The following is a 19,833-nucleotide window of genomic DNA, read 5'->3' on the forward strand; positions in this document are numbered from 1 at the left end:
GAGTAGTTGCACAGCCAAAGACCCAGAGGCTCCTGTCATCACCTGTAAAAGCATCATTTTGAAATACTAGTAGTCAGGAGATTTATAAATGATTGGGTGACACTTTATAATAAGTATACACTAATAGAGTTCTTAGATTTTTTTTTTTTTTTTTTTTGTAAACTGTTTATTGTTAACTGTGGTTAATACATTAATAGACTTATGAGTTCTATTCATTGTCACTGTAATTAACCAAATTATTATTGTTTAACTAATTAACCCTAAATAGTTCTCAGTTTAGATTACGTCACAGGAAATTAATAAATACATTTTATATGTTATTCAAATGTTATTTAATTTTATAATAAACATTAAATAACAAATAATATACTTTTCTGTGAGGGTTAGGTTTAGGGGATAGAATAATCAGTTTGTACAGTATAAAAATAATTCTGCCTATGGATAGTCCTTGTAAACAAGCAAACATATGCCTGTGTGTGTGTGTGTGTGTGTGTGTGTGTGTCCTTAATGTATTTGTAAACAGGAACACTAAATATGAATGTGATTGTGTTTGATAACTATTGTTTTAAATCAATTAATTCATGGCATTTTAATAAAAACTAATAATTGTGTTAATTACAGTGATAATGAATGAAGAACTCACTGTTTGTACAGTCTATTAATATAATAACTACAGTTTATAAACTGTGAGTTAATAGTTTGTTAATTATTTGTGAGTAATTTATTGGTGGATACTTATACTGAAGTATTACCAGTGATGACATATGAAGATAGCAATCTTCCTTTTTTTCACACATGCAAAAAAAAAAAAGAAAAAAAGGAAATAAACCTTATGTGTACAGGCAGTGATAAATGCATTGCCAGTATTCTTGGGAAAAGATGACAGTGTTTGTATCATTACGGCTCTACTGTGCATGTGTATGTGTGTGTGCAAATTCTCGGTTCCTTTTTCCTCTTGACACATAATTTTCATCAAGTAACACACCAGTAAACACAGGCACTCTGCAGACAGTCATGTGTCATTGCGTCTATGCCTGTGGTGCTTTCTGGATTCAGATGCCACACTGTGTCATTTTAATAGCATATCAAACACATGAAAGGAAACAAGCAGGTTGAGTAGTTAAACACCATGAGTGCATGTTTAGACCATTATACTGGCATTCACAGTATGACCATGCTGCAAATATTTAAATGGACTGTCAACCAACCTTGACTGCACTCAAACAGACACATGTCTAGTATGTGCCACAGGCTACAGGCACGTTCATAGTTAGTGCTCACCTGACTGCTGTCTGAAATGACTGTGTCATTGGATTCCCGTATGAAATGTGACATATATTTTGTTTAAATCACTGGTGTTCGATCCTGTAGGATTGTAGCTAAACTCTACCAAAACATGGTTTAAAGTAAACATGAAAAAGAGTCTATTCTGTTTAATCATGATTCAGTGCTATCGACAGGATTTTGTGAGATTGCAGAGGATTGGCCTTGGCCTTGGTGCTCTTTCAAAATAAAGATCTCCATCCTGTTTTTGGTGTCCAAATAAAAAAATAAAAAATAAAATAAAAAGTATTTGCATTAACTTAAAAGCAAACAATTTTTTGTGCAATAAAAAACATTAACTAACTAACTAACTAACTAACTAACTAACTAACTAACTAACTAACTAACTAACTAACTAACTAACTAACTAACTAACTAAATAAATAAATAAATAAATGTGCATAAAATTGATTTACCCATTTATCACACCGGTTGCTGAAAAACATGATGCAAGGCGCTGAATAATGATGTAGCCTATTAGAATGCAATTATATGAGCGTAAAATTCATGATACATGAAAATAAATTTTTTTAATTATATATATATATATATTGTATATATTAGATCTTGTATTTAATCCATATGCTATTTATCCAATTTAAATTTCATATTTTTAATATTCATATTTAAAACCCCATTATTATCCATTCATCATCATTTAATAAAACTATTTATTAATAAAAAAAAAACTTTGGTTTCGCACTTTAAAACTACAGTAAACAAACAAACAAGGTTCAAACAAGGGAATTTTTTTTCTTTTGGGCTTGGTACACAGGCTACTGATTAATGCAGTTAATGTTCTCTAACAGTCAATCCGTTATTTAATCACTGTTTTAGGCTACTGTTTTGGTAAAACATCCTATAGCTAATAGATAAATCATTTTATATAGCTTGCAGAAATTTGACATTATGTAAGTAAATTGTATTGCATATGGTTTTGCTTGTTGACTTAAAGCGACATTGAAATATTGAATGGTGAAAGATATGAGATGGAAATCATTTTAACTCTGTACATTGAACTCTGAAGGCTCTCTATGTAATAGTATTGACACCGTGTTTGTGGTTACAATCAATCTTTGTCTGTAAGATTCAATACTTTTCTCCATCACGCTTAACAGGTTTTTCCCATAATGGATTCCAAGTATCAATATGTGGTTTATGTGGATATGCTTTTGCCATTTACCGAATGAGCACCTGTCTTTCTCTCTCTCTTACCTTAGACGAGTTTAAGTCACTTCTGAAACGTCTGCCTGCGACTCACTTCCTGCCAGTGAGCAGCGTTCACCTGCTGTGGGGCAGCGACTGGGACCTTCAGAACCGCTACCGGATCATGCAGAGTTCACTGGAGGCCCAAAGACTGAAGATCCAGCGCACAGCCCGGAAACTCTTCGGTCTGAGCATTCGCTGCCACCACAACCCCAACCACCAGATGCCCAGAGAGAGGTGAGAGCTGATGTTCCCTTACAGAATAATACAGCAGGAAACTAGTATTATATTTTAAGAACTGCTCATAATAAAGCTCAGTGGGAAACTATTAAAAAAAAATATGAAATTAGGGGGAAATTGATAATTTTTTGCTTCCTTTTTTTTTTTTTTGCAGTGAGCAGTTCTTAAAATAATCTTATTTTTTTTAAGTGTGAAGAATATTTAAATTATCTAATAAACCATTTTACACTATAAATCACCTTTTGTGGATTTTTTATTTACTTATTTATTTAGAGTTAGATCTTATCAGAAAACACTTCTCCTGTATTTTTATAGACTGCACACTACAACACCCCAAAACGAACCAATGAGCTAGAGTTATCTAACAAAGGTTGTCAACATGTTTATTTTAGTGATTTACAGAACCTCAACATTCGTTTACTAACTAAAATAACTTGTAATTTACTAGGTTGTGACAAATTGTCATTTGCTTCAGCCTATTTAAAATTGTAAACAATACACAAACAAAAGGCTCCGCTAGTCTGTGAAAAGCTGCCATGTTCATGATGTCAGTGGTTTCTCTAATTGGTTGATGTTTCTTCATGACTGCACACAGTGTGGTACTTCAATGAGAATTTGATTATTAAATACTTTTATTAAAATAAGTTATAAATATTTTTTTTTCAGAGTAAAATGTCATTGTTTAACAATTTTGGAAATCCCTGCTGGTAAAGAGAGAGAGAGAAAATCTGTACTGCTAGTTGTAGGCTCACACTTCTGTTTAATTATTTGAATGCATGGCCACAGTCTATCATTTCAGTATCATCAATTTTAGATGCATTCTTCCCTAAACAACACATAATAAGTGACTGCCAGTTAGTTTCTTCCCATTTAAATAAGTGTATTTTGGCCTAAATGAGATACAATATAAATCAGATTTCATGCTGACAAATTGCTATTTGAAAGATTTAACTGTACAGACAAAAAGAAAATAAATAAAATAAAATGAGCTGGAAAATGACACTACTGTCTTCTACAGAGCTGCTTTATCTGAAACTGATTTATTTATTTAAAGACTGATGGATTTTTACTTTGGCATTGTTATTGAACTGAACTGAATCATAACTTAGCTAAATAATGACACTATTATTTTCTGTATCTTCACTCTAAGACAGGGGTGTCAAATATAAGGCCTGCATACGCCGTATACGGCCCACAGAGGTGTCCAATTTGGCCCACATGATGATTTAAATAATAATATAAAATAATAAATAAAACTAAATTAATTGTGAAAAATTAAATAAAGTGTATTCGCTACAATATTTTATTTAGAATTTAAAGTAGAACAAATTGCTATTATAACTGATGGTTGTGTGGCAATTTTCTGGTGATTTTAAACATGTCCAAAATAAGAGATTTGACCTGGAAGGGCGGACAGGCTATTTAAAGAGAAATGGAAAAAAGGTTTTGAAATCTCAACGCCAACAGGTAGTTTAATCACAACTTCTGGCTAATATTAAATGACACTGTGATGCACTGGACAGCTTTGCATGAAGAAAGTAAATGAGCAAAGAGTGTGCAATATTTATCGTATACTAATATCCTAACTGTTGTTTTAATGATGTGCAAACTGACATTTTGTAACTTTGCAGAAAAACATCATGAGAGATTTTCATTGCCGGATAAAGGCCATCAGATTACAATATAATTGAAGATATGAGGCAAAAATGCCCTGCAAGAAATTTAGTTTTTAATATTTATGTCATGATAGTTAAGCAACATCTAACTTTAAGAAGAGTGTTGCTTTCCTGAAAGTCAGTGCGATCGCAAATTAATGAATTTTATACAATAGCTCAACAAAAAGATAAAGTATTAAGTGTGTTATATTAGTCACAATGCTGTCTATCTCTGTTTCGACGAGAAAAAAAGTTTTTAACAAAGCCAAAGTAAGACCAATTGTGCATCTCCGAGTATTTTGTTACTGAATGAATCTTTGTTTTTGAACAAATCATTTGAGTCAATGAGTCAGTGGATCACTCATAAATACAGAGACTTGCTGCCACCTACTGGCAGAGAGTAGCGTCAATATTGACATACCCCTAAAATAACTAAGCATCATCTTTAAAAAAAAAACTTTTCCTAGATTTTTTTATTTATTTATTATTATTATTATTGTTGTTATTATTATTATTATTATTATATTGTAGTTTGTATGGTTAAAATGTATGTAATTGTGAGCAAGCTAGGGTTTAACAACATTTTATAATAACATAATACAATTTTCTCCAATCCGGCCCTCAGCCTTAAATGAGTTTGACACCCCTGCTCTAAGAGAAGAAGAAAAACAAAAATACAGCCCAGTGTACCCTGTCCTTTACAGCTAAAGTTTATTTATAATTGATGAATTTTACAACACTGCTATTTCCCTGTTAATGAATGAGAAGTTGTCTTGAAACAATATGTGTTGTATAATGCATACGACTTGATACTCAAAAGCCATGAGATGAGCCTTTCAAGGTTTATATGTGATTGCTAATGAAGCGTTCTGTTGATATTGATAAATAGAAGAGCAATCCTTCTGACTGTAGTGAAATTAAAAAGTGCAGTGATCTATAAAAAAAAAGTGTCAAAATCACCGCCTGAAACAGACAAATACAATTTTCTGTCCACTAGGAAACTTGACTTATCAAACAGAGAATAATATGCACACTCAGGAAATGCAAATAAATCAAACTCTAAAATAAATGACAAAAAAACTGTTTATACGGTTACGGAGTTGGAGAGCATCAACTGTCACTAATGTGGAAGTGGCTCACCCACGCTCCAATGGCAGCTTTGACAAGGTCTGTGCTGAAGCGTTATCAAAGCCGAACAGAGCAGAGACAGAGCTCTTTGGGGCTCACATCAAGGACGTTTGATGGCAATAGCACAGAGAGAGAGAGAGAGAGAGAGAGAGAGAGAGAGAGAGAGAGAGAGGAATACAGAATGCAATGGACTATTTTAATTCCAGGTAAGCATGGGAATGTTATCGGTTCAGCGTGCGGCAAATAGAAAAGTTTCCTGTGATTGTAAGGGCTAATTCGTTAAACACTGGACTTCAAAGTAGAGTGTTGTTTTGCTGAGGGTGAGAGAGTCTATTTCTGTTTATGTGCAACATACTAGATTCATACTTCAAAGTCAGAGCAGCTAGTTTAGCTAACTGATAACAGTGCACCAAATTAGCATCCCATTTGAATAAACTAAGCAGCAGGGGTAACGATTCGTTATGGTAAACAATCTCTGGGGGAAAGCATAGAATTTGAACACAGTCCATGTGCTTATAGAATGCAACTTCAATTAATGCTTTGGATACAAACATACTTTTGCAATTCAACTTAACATACTGTGGTAGTATCAAATATCACTACTCAAGTTTACTTGAAAATGTCTGCTACAATAAAGCAGATGCTATTTGTTTGTTTTCTAGTTTCTGTTATTATTATTATTATTATTATTACATTTTAGTCATCAAAATTTTAATTGAAATCATGAAACCAATAGCCTACAATTTAACAACAGTTTATAAAAAAAATAAAAATAAAAACAGCCCTATGATACCACATAATTGAGTAGTATATATATATATATATATATATATATATATATATATATATATATATATATATATATATATATATATATATATATATATATATATATATATATATATATATATATATACTGTTAAAGTTCCTATTGTCCAAATTATGCAAACTTCTCTAGCAGTGATCATTGCAAACTTTCAGCTCAAGTATACTCTAACTTGTTAAGCATGTAAAAAAAAGTTTGCATCTGTAACCATAGGCTGAAAACTTGTTGGGAAGGTTGTTACTGTTATTTGCTGCCAGCCATCGGTTTTCTGAAAGACACGTCATTATATTCAACACATCTATTTGACACCCCAAGAAACATAAGCATTCAAAATAGGAAACCTGTGACGAATTCTGAAGAAGTCAATACTGATGCACTACAGATATCAATAATTAGAGCCATTTAAATGAACAAGTACACCCAAAAAAGTATAACTATAATGTACAGGTCTTCTATCAAGTTCATTAACATAGCTTGCTGTATTGATATAGAACTTAACTGATGTACCTTTACTCATCTAGTCAGAGCTGAAAGTATTTGTATTAGAAACATCTGAGCTCAGATCAGCCGTGAATAACCACATATATCAGTGATGTTGTTGTGCTAGCTGTGCTGTCACTCAGGATGTCTGTTCTGTCTCCACTGACCTGCTGTTCGGCCCGAAGGCCCTGATAAAGAAAGATGGCTGCTCACTTGAGGAAGAGTTTCCTGCTGACACCGAGCGGCTTCCCGTTGCTCATTATTAGCAGCAAACTGCCTCCATCCACCCCATAGACTCCAGAGATAGAAGCTAACTAACTCCATTCTGCAGACACACTGCTTCCAGTTTGATGGCACACCAATTATCTAGAGGAAGAAAACTTCATTTGGCTCCAAACTTTGCTTACTTATGATTACTGCCAAGTCTTCTTGGGAAGTTCTTACTGAGGAGTCTGAAAGCCATAATTGTGAGACTTAATGTACATTTAAGTGTCCGGATTCTCTCGTTTTTTGCTTCTTTTTTTTACGCTGCTGCATAAAAATGAAAAGCAGATGATGCGGCTATGTTTAAATCTGATCTGGTTATTAATTTTCATGCAACCATGAGGAAAGATAGGAGATAGTTTTAAGCACTAAAATAGTTTTGTCATGCAAGCTTGTCACCATCTGGTTAGCAATATCACTTATAGTTTTCGATGCTTTTTATTGTTAATCAACAATAGATAATAACTGACACTAAACTGCACACATTTTTGTTACTCTTGCATTGACAAAACAGAAAAAGTGTTCAAATAAAATGCAGATTTTCCCACTGCTGGCCAAGCGTACATGGTTTAAGAGCAGCACGTTTCTCCTCTATAATAAGTAGATTATGCTGCTGTTTCTTTATTAAGGGCAGATCCTCTGTATATATACTGTGATTTAGCGAGATATTCCCTCGCGTCCATTCTTGATACAATAGTGCCGACGCACAAGGTCTGTCTTTAGACTCGGGCAGAGGAACCAGAGCTCAGCTTTAACCTCGTCTTTGCTCAATTATTTGCCTTTTGCAAATCATGCAATTTCTACTTTTAGGGAAGCGTCTCAAAGTCAGCTGCTGTTTATTCCTGGCTGAGAAAAAGCTGATGCAAGTTTTACATGAATATGTTGCCTTTGTTGTTTCTTCTCCCTGAGTCCAAGATCAGGTAACCTTAAAAATGTCCCGTTGGCTAAAATTCCTAATAAGAGCTCTTTTAAGGCTGTTTCCACACTTTGTTCGATTGCTTGTTCGATATTCAGCCTCCCCGTGCTCCCATATGTCTCTTGAGGTCTGAAATCATCATTGATGCCAGTACTAGCATCAGCTGTTTACCACCGTAATAACTCTGAAGGGATGAAGCCAGTTTCTCTCTGTTATAAAACTGTTTGTCCTTTTCGATTTACTTCCAAATCTCCACATTCATAGAACAGCACTTGTCTTTAGGATGTGTCACATAAGGCAAAAAAACATGAGCTGTGCTTTGAAGGCAATTTATTTTGAGACAAGCAGCTATAAGCAATATACTATAAAAAAGTGTTATTGGGAGCATGAAAAAGTGGAAATTATATGTTGTTACTCATGGCAGCTTGCTTTCAATTGCAGTCTTACTGGAGTTCACGTGAACCAGGGCTTGATGTTTTCCCCCAAGCAGCACATTTGCTCTTAATCTCAAATGTTTAGGAGCACATAAAGAACTATAGGAGCACAATAAAAAAATCTAATTTTGGTCACACCCTAGTTTAAGGTCCAATTCTCGCTATTAACTAAGATTGTTGCATTAGTAAATTCCTAATTTTCTGCTTATTAATAGTTAGTAAGTTAGTTGTTAAAAAAAATAATAATAATAAAAAAAATAATAATAAATAAATAAAAATAAAAAATAAAGTTAAGGCTAAGCGTTTAGGCTATCAAAACATCAATCCAAAAACAAATTAATTTAAGGTGACACTTATCCCTAACTCTCTCATTTCGCATAATCCAAATGTTTGCATATTCGTGATGTATCTGGATGCTAAAATATTATTTATTACAGGCTAGGCTTTGTACTTTCATTGTCATAATACATTATCCTTTACATCCGTTAAAAATGTACAGTGAAGTGCTGGTCACACTGAATGCAAACAGATTGTCCAAAGGAGCAGTGTAACTTTTTGTTTCTTTTACTTTATTTTATTTTAATAATAAACAGGCTGTAATGTCTCAAAATATGTTTTGTCTGTGTGTGCGCCGGTGTGATATGGTCATACCAACGCTTGTTGGTTATACAGATAGAAGCAAGACATCATTCAAAAAGCTTTTGCAAAATAAAGCAAACTACTGCCATCTCCTTTTCCTTTCCGAGAACCTTTGAACGCATCACAATAAACCGTAACTCACACGTTTTTTCTTTAGTTTTGTTAATCTGTCAGTGATTAAAAGGAAATTTATTTTGTGCATATGCCTACATATTCCTTTTTTTGTAAGCCTTTAGTTTTATTCAGATTTCTCCATTAACAAGAGTGCTGCAGGTGCGTGTGGTCTGTTGAATTGATCGTACACTATCCTCGGATTAACTCTAATGCATTGCCATTGGGACTTCCCTATGATGAGGTCACAGCTGAGTGTGGACAGGCATTTCACTCGCTGGATGCGTAAGCTCACATTTGCACAGGCCATACTACTGGAATTCGTTATTGTTTGACAGCAAATTTTAAATATTAAATGGAAAGATAAAATAACTAGATAATAAATATAATTTACTATTCTGTTCAGAACTATACAATTTGGTTTTGTTTCTGGTTCTGGTTCTATACCTAAAAAAAAAAATTGTTTCCAGTTTTCGTTTTCGCTCCTTGAACCGGTTCAGAGCCCTGAGAAAAACCTCATTTATAAAAATCAAATGACCTCTGATGCCAAACAAAGACTTCAAAAGGCTCTAGAGTGAAACATAATTATGAATCCCATCAGTGGCGAATCATGGAAATGGGTCTATGGGTGGTGGCAACACCAAAGCAAGCACGCATGCATAATTTTGGGGGATATATGGCCTGACATACACAGTTGTGTTCACAAATAGCCTATTGCATTACCATGAAGTAATCATCTACATTGTTTAAAATGAAAAATAAATAACAATTTCAAAATCCATAACTGAATAAATAAATAAACTTCAACAGTAAATGTTTCTGAGCTTTTATCACTAAAGAATACAAGTGGTTCTATTAATATTACAGTACATAGGCTACTTGGATGGTATAAAACACATTGTAGTGACATTTTAAGAGCACCCCAAACTTTTGATTTTCCTAACATTAGAAAGGAATACAGTAATAACAAAACACTGAAACTAGATCAGTGAAATCAGTGTTTGACTTTCTCAGGGGCGTGTCTAGAGCATTTTCAGTGGGGGGGGGGGGGGGCATGCTGGGGCATTGCCTCCAAATGGGGTGGCTGCCAGTGACCAAAAAAAAGCTAAATTCTACAGTATATTACGTAAATCCTATTGATTTTATTTTATTTTTTTTTTCACTTGAATAAAGTTACTTGTAAACAAGTGCAGTAATAAAGCACATTTTTGATTAATTGAATTTTTTTGTCATCCCTGTATATATCCATTAAGTTAAATTTGAGAATATTTCAAATTGTGAATGAAATGCACAGAATGCATCCATGTCATTTCACGTGTAAATGACTAAGTTAGGCCTGACAATTTAACTATTGTCAGGCCTAACTAAGGCCTAAGGTTTTATTTATTTATAAAATAATAACACACCACAGATCCTGAAGAAACAGTAACAAAAACACAGTGACAGAAATGTCAGAAATAGCACATGGATCTGTCACGTGATTAAGGAATGATTTGAACCCGAAGACTTGTCAGACAAGAGGTGAGTTAATCACAGACTGAAGACACTGGTAAAGAATTAATTAATATGTTCTGTATCTTTATAGCATTTTAGTTTTGTATTGTTTGTAGTGTGATGAATGTTTGCGTAAATACTAGATGTGTTGTGAAAGTAACATGTAACATTTTAATTACATTTTGCTAAAATGAACGAAATGACTCGTTTTTTCGTTCGTTTTGCTGAACGCGACTCAAAAGTCAGAGTCGGTATAATAATCCGAACTTCCCATCACTAGTGTTTCGACTTCCCACACATGATAAAGTAAAAGTCCAAGTCCGCGACAAGTGTTGTTTCTCTGACGACGCTGCACTTCTTTGAATCGTGAACTTCAGTAGAGTCTATAAAATAATTGGCCATAAAATGAACCAATCACAAGACATCTTATAGGGGGGGGGGGGCACCTGTGGTGGCCACCACGTAGACCCGCCCTTGGACTTCCTGTTATGAACAGAGGTGTGAATGTCTGTAATCACCCAGATCACACTATCAACCGTATACACATCAACACCCCAGTAACTGGATAGCAAGAGCCTAGCAACCACCCAGAATATTCTAGTAACACTTTAACATAAACCTAGAGCATCTAGCAGTAACAAAACTATTTAAATTTTTTTGAAACAAGACTTCTATGATAATTCTGAAGTGGCAGGTGGGGTGGTAGACCCCGATTTTTCCACCCCTTTACCCCATACTGTATTTATGTAGATGTAAACACCCTTTGATGCCGAGTCTGATAAATTGCTCTGCAGTGGGGCACAGCCCCCGCTGCAGTGACAGATAGATCCACGCCTCAGGGATTTCTCAGCCATTCGACTACTGGATGCATCTCAAAAGTCAGTGTGATATTTAATCAAATCAAACGATGCAATTAAACGAGTAAGCACACCATGCTGGTCATTTCAGTTATGCAAAACCCCAACATTACAGTACTGGCTGCTTGTAATTAATGAATGTTTTTTGTTTGCTCCCTGAGCTCTACCTGATAAACCGTGGCTGTGATGATGCGCATTCTGAGGATAAAGAAAGACCCTTATTTACACCCACACAACAGTTACTTAGGTACTTTTAACATTTGTGCATGTACATATACACATTGTATAGACTGAAATATTGTACATGTCAGGCTGTGCAGGAGGGCTTATTATTAACAATAATATATATATATATATATTGTTAATACATATATATATATATATATATATTGTTAATACATCTAGTTTATAGAGTTTATTAAAATTAGTTGTTTTATTACATTGAGATTACACAATCAAATGTGGCTGAAATAAAATAATACTTTTTTACGTATATTTTTTTATTTTAAATATTTATCATATTTATTAAAGTGTATAATTATTAAGTATAATATATGTGCATATTTATTTATGTATTTTTACTGTCTTTTAGGCATTAGGAGACTTAATTGTCTCTTTATTGTCTAATTCTTTTTATTTCTGTATGTCTTTATAATTTTGTATCAATTTTAATTTCAGTTTTAGGTTTATTTAGTTTAGTACATCAAGTAAAAATGTTCTTTGGCAACTGGATGAAGTAAAATATTTTATTTTACATGTTTATCATATTTATTATTGTTGATCTTTATTTTTTTATAACTTGTTATGGCTTAGTTAAGGTTTATTATAATAACCCTGCATGTTACAGAGATGTTTCCAAGTTCTCTGTCTGACTAAAATGTGCAGAGCAAGGTCAACCCCCCCTACCCCCAAACCTGTCTATGGAGTCTAGTACCGATATGGAGGCAGCTAACACATACTGTGTTTTGGTTTTATCTGACAGGTTACAGTATTACTTTGGAGCATTTTAATTTAATAATAATAATAAAAAAAACTACATACAGGCCTCCTACTCACACTATATGGCTTGCATCTATAGTCTGCTCTCTCTCCTCTCATCTATTATCCATTATGAGAGAAACTGCGGTACATCACACAGTCTGTGCAGCAGAGCACTTTACGCCATTACAAACATGCGGATGTGAAAACAAACACCATTCTTCCTCTTCTTTTCCATCTCATCCCCCACGGCAAACTCAAGTTAGCCACTTGTTTCAGCAAAACAAATAATTGTGCAAAATAAAACCAGCAAACCACTCTGAAATCCATATTGGGGAAAGCAGTTAGAGAATATAACACATTGAAGTCAGACCGCATAAAGCTTGCTTATTGCAAATAAATATGAAAAATACAATATTAAATGCCACAAGCGAGACAACTTGTATGGCTTCAAATCCAAAGGACTAATCTTAAGCTTTTTATTAGTCTGGTAATCTGGAGTAAAGTGAAAATCAAATAACTTTTCACTAGGAATATTGCTTTATTCATATATATTGAATGCCATGTGCAATTCTATTATGAGAGATGCTTATACGTTTACAGTTTTATTTCACTATTGATAGTCTGTGGAAATTACATTAAGTTCACGATAATTGAATAATGAAGGAATGCTCGTATTTGTTGATTTCAGTTTCCATTTGCACATCTCATTTCAGAAATTTGTTTCTATTTCAAATAGGAAACCTTTGATATGATTAGTTAGGGTGTGATTAATCACACTTACATTGGGTTGCACAGGTCTAGTGGTTTGTGTAGGGATACATCATTTACATTGCCTGGCTAGTATGGTTAAAATCAAATACGGTGGACTGAACGTATTTAGGCTCAGTCTGAGAGATTCTTTGCTGATCACAGTTTGAGTTCAATTCAACATTTAAAAATGTATTTTGCATCATCCTACTTGAAAGAGTACAATATAACAGCACTTAAAATCAAACTTCCATCTCATGCAATTCTCAGTTCAGCGCTTCATCATCATATTATATTCATCAAGTAATATCAAAGGAGAAAAAAAAAAAATAATCAAATGTTTCCTTTATTCATTTAAATGATTAATTGTGGCTGTTAAATGTATTGTAAAAGTTTCAGTTAGTTTCACTTTTCTTTTTTATTTGTATTTATTTGTTTATAATTTTTTAACTTAACGAATGAACAGATAGGTTGAACTGAATTAAACAGGATAATGACTCTTTGCAACATCAACACTAGCTACGTTTCCATCCAAACTTCCAATACAGAAATTTACAATATCACAAATATAGTTACACAGTTAATAGCAAATGTGTTCCCAATATAGTTTAAGCAAGTGTTTTCTTATTGAATAATAACAATAAATTTAGTTGCAAGCAGCAATTTCGGGGTCAAGCACTACAGAAGCAAGCCTCAGACCAACTGCAGGAATGAGTAAATAAAACCATTTTAAGATTATCGTAGCCAAAATGATAATAAATAAATACAACCACTAATAATATGATTTCTTGGCTTATCACTTTTGGCCAATAGTTGGCGGTGTTACCAAATTAATGTGCCATGGTCAGTGTGAGGTGACAATGTCACATACATAAGTTTGGTGTCAATATGTCAAATATTTGCAGAGATACAGCCTCAGATGCAGTCTGGCACTATGCCTAAAATTTGTGTCAGCGCTGTTCAAAGACTGTTTTGTTTATCGACACGAAATCCAAAACTTTTTGTCAACACAGTCTGAAGATCATCTGACTCGATTTTGGTGAAAATCTAACCAATGGTTGATGAGAAGTAAAAAAAAAAGTAGGTTTTCAACATAAATCAAAATGGCAGACAGGAAGTTTGGCTGACTATGGCTAAACTGGATATTCATGTTGTCGACATGACCCAAGGAATATTTTAATACCAGTTCCATTACAATAGGCTAATGCAATCAAAAGTTAGCAATTTTTGCAATATTTATAATTAACGGTTAATGAATGGTTTTACTCTTGACCAATTGTTGGCACTGTTCCCAAATGAGTGTGGCATGGTCAGGGTGAGGTGATAATGGCACATACAAAGTTTGGTAACAATATGTCAAATAATTGCAGAGATACAGCTTCAGATGCAGTTTGGCACTGTGCCTAAAATTTGTAGCAGTGCTGTACGAAAACGGTTACGCTTATCTACACAAAATACATAACATTTTGACAGCCCAGTTGGAAAATCATCGTACTTGATTTTGGTGAAAATAGGACCACCGGTCAAGGAGAAGTTAGAAAAATTATGTTTTAGGTGGCGCTGTTACCAAATTGATGTGGCATTGTCAGTATGAGGTGACAATGGCACATATATAGTTTGATGTAAATATGTCAAAGCGTTGCAGAGATACAGCCCTCAGATGCAGATTGTCATCGTTCCAGCAAATTTGATGATGTGCTAAATGAGAACCATTTTTATATATCGACACAAAATCCATAACTTTTTGCCATCAAGGTCTGAAGATGATCCAAATAAAATTTAGTGAAAATCGGACTGACGGTCTAGGAGGAGTTTGAAAATGTATGTTTTCAACATAAATCAAAATGGTGGAAAGGAAGTTCAGTCAATTATGGCAAAAAATGTTCTCGGCATGATCTATCCACATAAGTCCCTTTACAATATGTTAATGTAAGCAAAGGTTATTAGCATTTTTATACATTTCATTATAACCTATGTCCACAAGGTGGCTTTTTGAGTACCATCAGGGCATGGTGTCAAAGATGCTTACCGAGTTTCGTAACGATACATCAATGCGTTCTTAAATTATACCATTTTATGACAAAATTCAAAATGGACGACACCCAAAATGGCTGACATGGGGAAATTGGATATCATTCGATTTGGCATAATGCAACGAATCTTTGTCATTTTTGGCCAAACCATTCAGCAATTATAAGCAAAAATATGTATTTTTCATATCTCCTAACCACTAGGTGGCACAGTACCGAAAAAGTGCGGGGAGTCTCAAGTAATGTTTGTTATAAAATCCATCAAGTTTGGTCTCAATATATCTAACCGTTGTGGAGGTATATCCTCACATGCATTTTTACATGCTTGTCGTATAATTCTTTTGCATGTTATTCAAGAACAGTTGGACAAATCAACTTGAATTCCATAACTTTTTGGCAGCATGGTCTGAAAATAATCTGATAAAATTTTTGTGACAATCGGAGCAACAGCCTAGGACGAGTTAGAAAAAGTAGGTTTTACGATCAAATAAAAATTGTAAAAAAAATTAAACATGGCGATTTTCATTTTCTGGCTTACAGTTTAAAGGTTATTAGTATAAATAGTGCAACTTTGGTTAGTGTTGGCACTAGAAAGATTTAGAGACTCCAAATTTGACATTGATTGATCTTTGATCTTGACATTTTCATCCAGCATTTGTTTATGTGATATCCAAAAAATAACAATAAATTATTAAAAATAAATAAAAGTATGTGGATGAAAAGATAGCTGCTACAAATTGAAATGAATTCACACCTGTTTGAGCCGAATAATGACACTATTGTCATCTTTAGAGTTGCTGAAACGTTAATTAATTTTATGATTAATTTTAAGCATTAACACTATTTCTTCTTCTTCTTCTTCTTCTTCTTCTTCTTCTTGTAAATGTAATTTGAGAGTATCTAAGCTAACTCTTCTATGCAGTGGTGCATAAAGTACCTGAAGGTCATACTCAAGTAAAAGTACAGATATCTCACCAGAAAAAGACTCTGGTTGAAGTTGACGTTACCATTTAGAAAATTACTTAAATAAAAGTCTTAAAGTATGTGCTATTTATTGTACTTATGTAAGAAAAGTATATTTTAAATCTTAAACGTACTTAAGTATTGAAAGTAAAAGTACAAAAAAAATGCCAAATGGAAAAAAGGCACATTTTATATATATATATATATATATATATATATATATATATATATATATATATATATATATATATATATATATATATATATATATATTCTGGAATCTGCATCTGAAATAGCATTTAACCTATAGTTGAATGTATTTCAGTGGGGACATGGATGAATTTAACCTGCAGTTACATATGCATAAATAGGCTTAATGTTTTGTTTTTAACATAAAACGTTGAGTACCGATATGTGAAATAATTTAAAACATGAAAAACAAAACAAAAAAAAGTCTAAATGTGACATTAAAACCGTCAGTAGTTGTGAGAGCAAGTGAATGTTAATGAGTGAGTCACTGAGATTCAACTAACTCATTCAAATGGCTGATTCATTCAGAAACAAAGCATTTGACGTGTTAATGAGTGAATCACTGAATGATTTATGCAACTGATGAAAGCTGATTCGTTCAGTAATCGTTATGTCTAAAATATAAGTCACTTGTTGCTTTACTGAACTTCAATAAATGTGTTTATGCATCTGCAGAAAAACGGTACTCTTTGTGTGATATAGATTAAGTTAAATAGGCCTACATTAAATTATATAAATATAAAAAGAATACAGAAAAATGTTTGCCATCTACAATTTAGAATGCCTGGAATTTTGAGTTTTAATTGACTAATAAATCAATGTGCTTGCTCTCTGTGTGTGATTTGGTGATATAGCCTACTTGATTACGTCAGATTGCACATCATTACACGCACTTGTTTGCACATGAGCAAAGGTGTTTTTATGAGTCTAACTTGCAAACACAAGACCACTGATTCATCAAACCTGCAATCCTGCAGTCTGTGTTGTTCTGACTATTCTGTAGTAAGTAACAAATATATTTAGAGGAAATGTAGTGGATTAAAAGAAAAAGTTTGCTGAAATATAAAAACTCAAGTAAAAGTACAGATACTCCCAAAAAAATACTTAAGTACTGTAACAAAGTATTTTTAATTTGTTACATTACACCACTGCTTCTGTGCAAATAATATACATCCATAAATCAATTTTCATATATTACATGATAAAAGGCAAATGATTCTGTTAACAATCACTCACAGGCCAAACAAATGGTAGCACTGCATAGTGTCAACATTTGTCCTCCCAAAATTGGTTGCAAGGAGAATTCATTGTCGGCAGTCAAATAACTGAACAGCTAAATGTAGCATTCCCTTTCTGAGTCTCTAACGTCAAATGGAAGACAGTGATATCTAGTAAGAATATTCCACATTCGACTCTGTTACACTGGGTTCATTAGCATGTCATCATAACCTTTAGCACTTTGTCTCCCAGAAATCAAAATTCAGGCCTTCAGTTCTCTCCTCTTTCAGCAGAAAAGCTCCAAAGGCTTTCAGAATGACAAGGCAAAATGCCTGCGGCGAGAGAAAAGATGAGGTGTGCATTGGGAAAATTTGACAGAATACATTATCCATTTTAGTGATTAGACTGTAACAAACGTCAGGAGGCTGAGGCGTAGGCTTTGTGCCTTTGGACTCAATGCTGCATTATTAATGGATCCTTCAACCCACCTGCCTTGACTACATTGTTATCTGTCTGCTTTCAGATCGGTGCTACAGTGGCTGAACCGTGTGCAGTCATTCCTCTACTGCAATGAGAACGGCTTCTGGGGAACCTTCCTGGAGAGCCAGCGCACATGCGTGTGCCACACGGGGGCTACCCTTTGCCAGCGCCCCATCCCTTGTGTGATCGGCGGCAACAACAGCTGTGCCATGTGCAGCCTGGCCAACATCTCGCAATGTGGCTCCTGCAACAAGGGCTACAAGCTGTATCGCGGGCGCTGCGAGCCGCAGAACGTGGACTCGGAGCGCAGCGAGCAGTTCATCAGCTTTGAGACGGACCTGGACTTCCAGGACCTGGAGCTCAAGTACCTGCTTCAGAAGATGGACTCACGGCTGCACATCCACACGACCTTCATCAGCAATGAGGTGCGCCTGGAGACCTTCTTCGACCCGCGGTGGCGCAAGCGCATGTCACTGACGCTTAAGAGCAACAAGAACCGCATGGACTACCTGCACATGATCGTAGGCCTGTCAATGAAGATTTGCCAGATGCGCAACAGCAGCGTGGACCCAATGTTCTTCGTTTACGTCAACCCATTCAGCGGAAGCCACTCGGAGGGTTGGAGCATGCCGTTCGGTGAGCATGGATACCCGCGCTGGGAGAAGGTGCGATTGCAGAACTCGCAGTGCTTTAACTGGACCCTGCTGTTGGGAAACCGCTGGAAGACCTTCTTCGAGACGGTGCACATCTACTTGCGAAGCCGCGCTAAGGTTCCCACTGTCCTGCGGAACGACACGGGCCAGGGCCCGGTGGACTTATCTGACCCCAACAAGCGGCAGATCTACATCAAGATCTCCGACATACAAGTGTTTGGCTACAGCCTGCGATTCAACGCCGACCTGCTGAGGAGTGCCGTGCAGCAGGTCAATCAGTCGTACACACAGGGGACCCAGTTCTACTCGTCCTCGTCCATCATGCTCCTGCTGCTGGACATACGGGAGAGAATTAACCGTCTGGCCCCTCCGGTGGCCCCTGGGAAGCCCCAGCTGGACCTGTTCTCCTGTATGCTGAAACATCGGCTTAAGCTCAACAACAGTGAGATGATCCGTGTGAATCATGCCTTGGACATGTACAACACAGAAATCTTGAAACAATCAGACCACCTGACTACCAAACTTTGCTGAAAACACAATTAGAAAGTAAAATGTGGTACTGAGGACAAAAAAAAAAAAAAAGAGAGAATCCTTTTTATTTTATTCTTCTGTTTGACCTTTTGATTTGCTTTTTTGATGTATTATTAACAACTTTGTAATTGTAATTGTTAAATGGAAGCTAAAAATACAGAGATAAATAATTTTAGGTCACTAAAGGAAAACAAAACGAAACAAACAACAACAAAAAAATATATACTGTATCATATTTGTCTAAGCATGTCTGTCATTTCCTAAAAAAAAGAAGAATACGAGAAAAGATCACTATTACTATTAAATTCAACATCCAGTGACACAGAGGCCTTGATTTTACTTTGAGGGAACAAAGGTACATCTTAAACTGCCATTCTTTACCGGATAACACATTTTTAGAGATGTAAAGACAACTACATAAGGGCAGAACCAAAATGCAGTAATTAATTTGAGGCACTACCATGTTGTTATCATGCATCTTTTAGATGAGGTTTATACAGCATGAGGATTCATTGACTGTACTGTGTCTTGTCCTTTCATACAACACCCTCTAAGAGAGCTTGGCAGTGAGTTCAGTACAGACGTCCACTGTTTCTTGCTGGACGTCCAGTTTTCTTGATTGCCGTT

General features: G+C 34.9%; 1 protein-coding gene across 1 annotated transcript in view; it reads left to right on the forward strand.

The window, feature by feature from the left end:
• The window catches only part of LOC132140721 (BMP/retinoic acid-inducible neural-specific protein 1), a 171,685-nt gene extending 152,408 nt beyond the window's left edge, over positions 1 to 19,277 (forward strand). The window contains exons 7-8 of the mRNA XM_059549637.1: positions 2,544 to 2,766; positions 18,066 to 19,277. Coding sequence (XP_059405620.1) covers positions 2,544 to 2,766; positions 18,066 to 19,206 — 1,364 coding nt within the window. The 3' untranslated portion in view covers positions 19,207 to 19,277. The remainder of the gene's footprint in view (positions 1 to 2,543; positions 2,767 to 18,065) is intronic.
• Positions 19,278 to 19,833: the final 556 nt, after the last annotated feature.

This window comes from Carassius carassius, chromosome 5 (assembly GCF_963082965.1).
Source record: "Carassius carassius chromosome 5, fCarCar2.1, whole genome shotgun sequence".
Taxonomy (NCBI): Eukaryota; Metazoa; Chordata; class Actinopteri; order Cypriniformes; family Cyprinidae; genus Carassius; species Carassius carassius.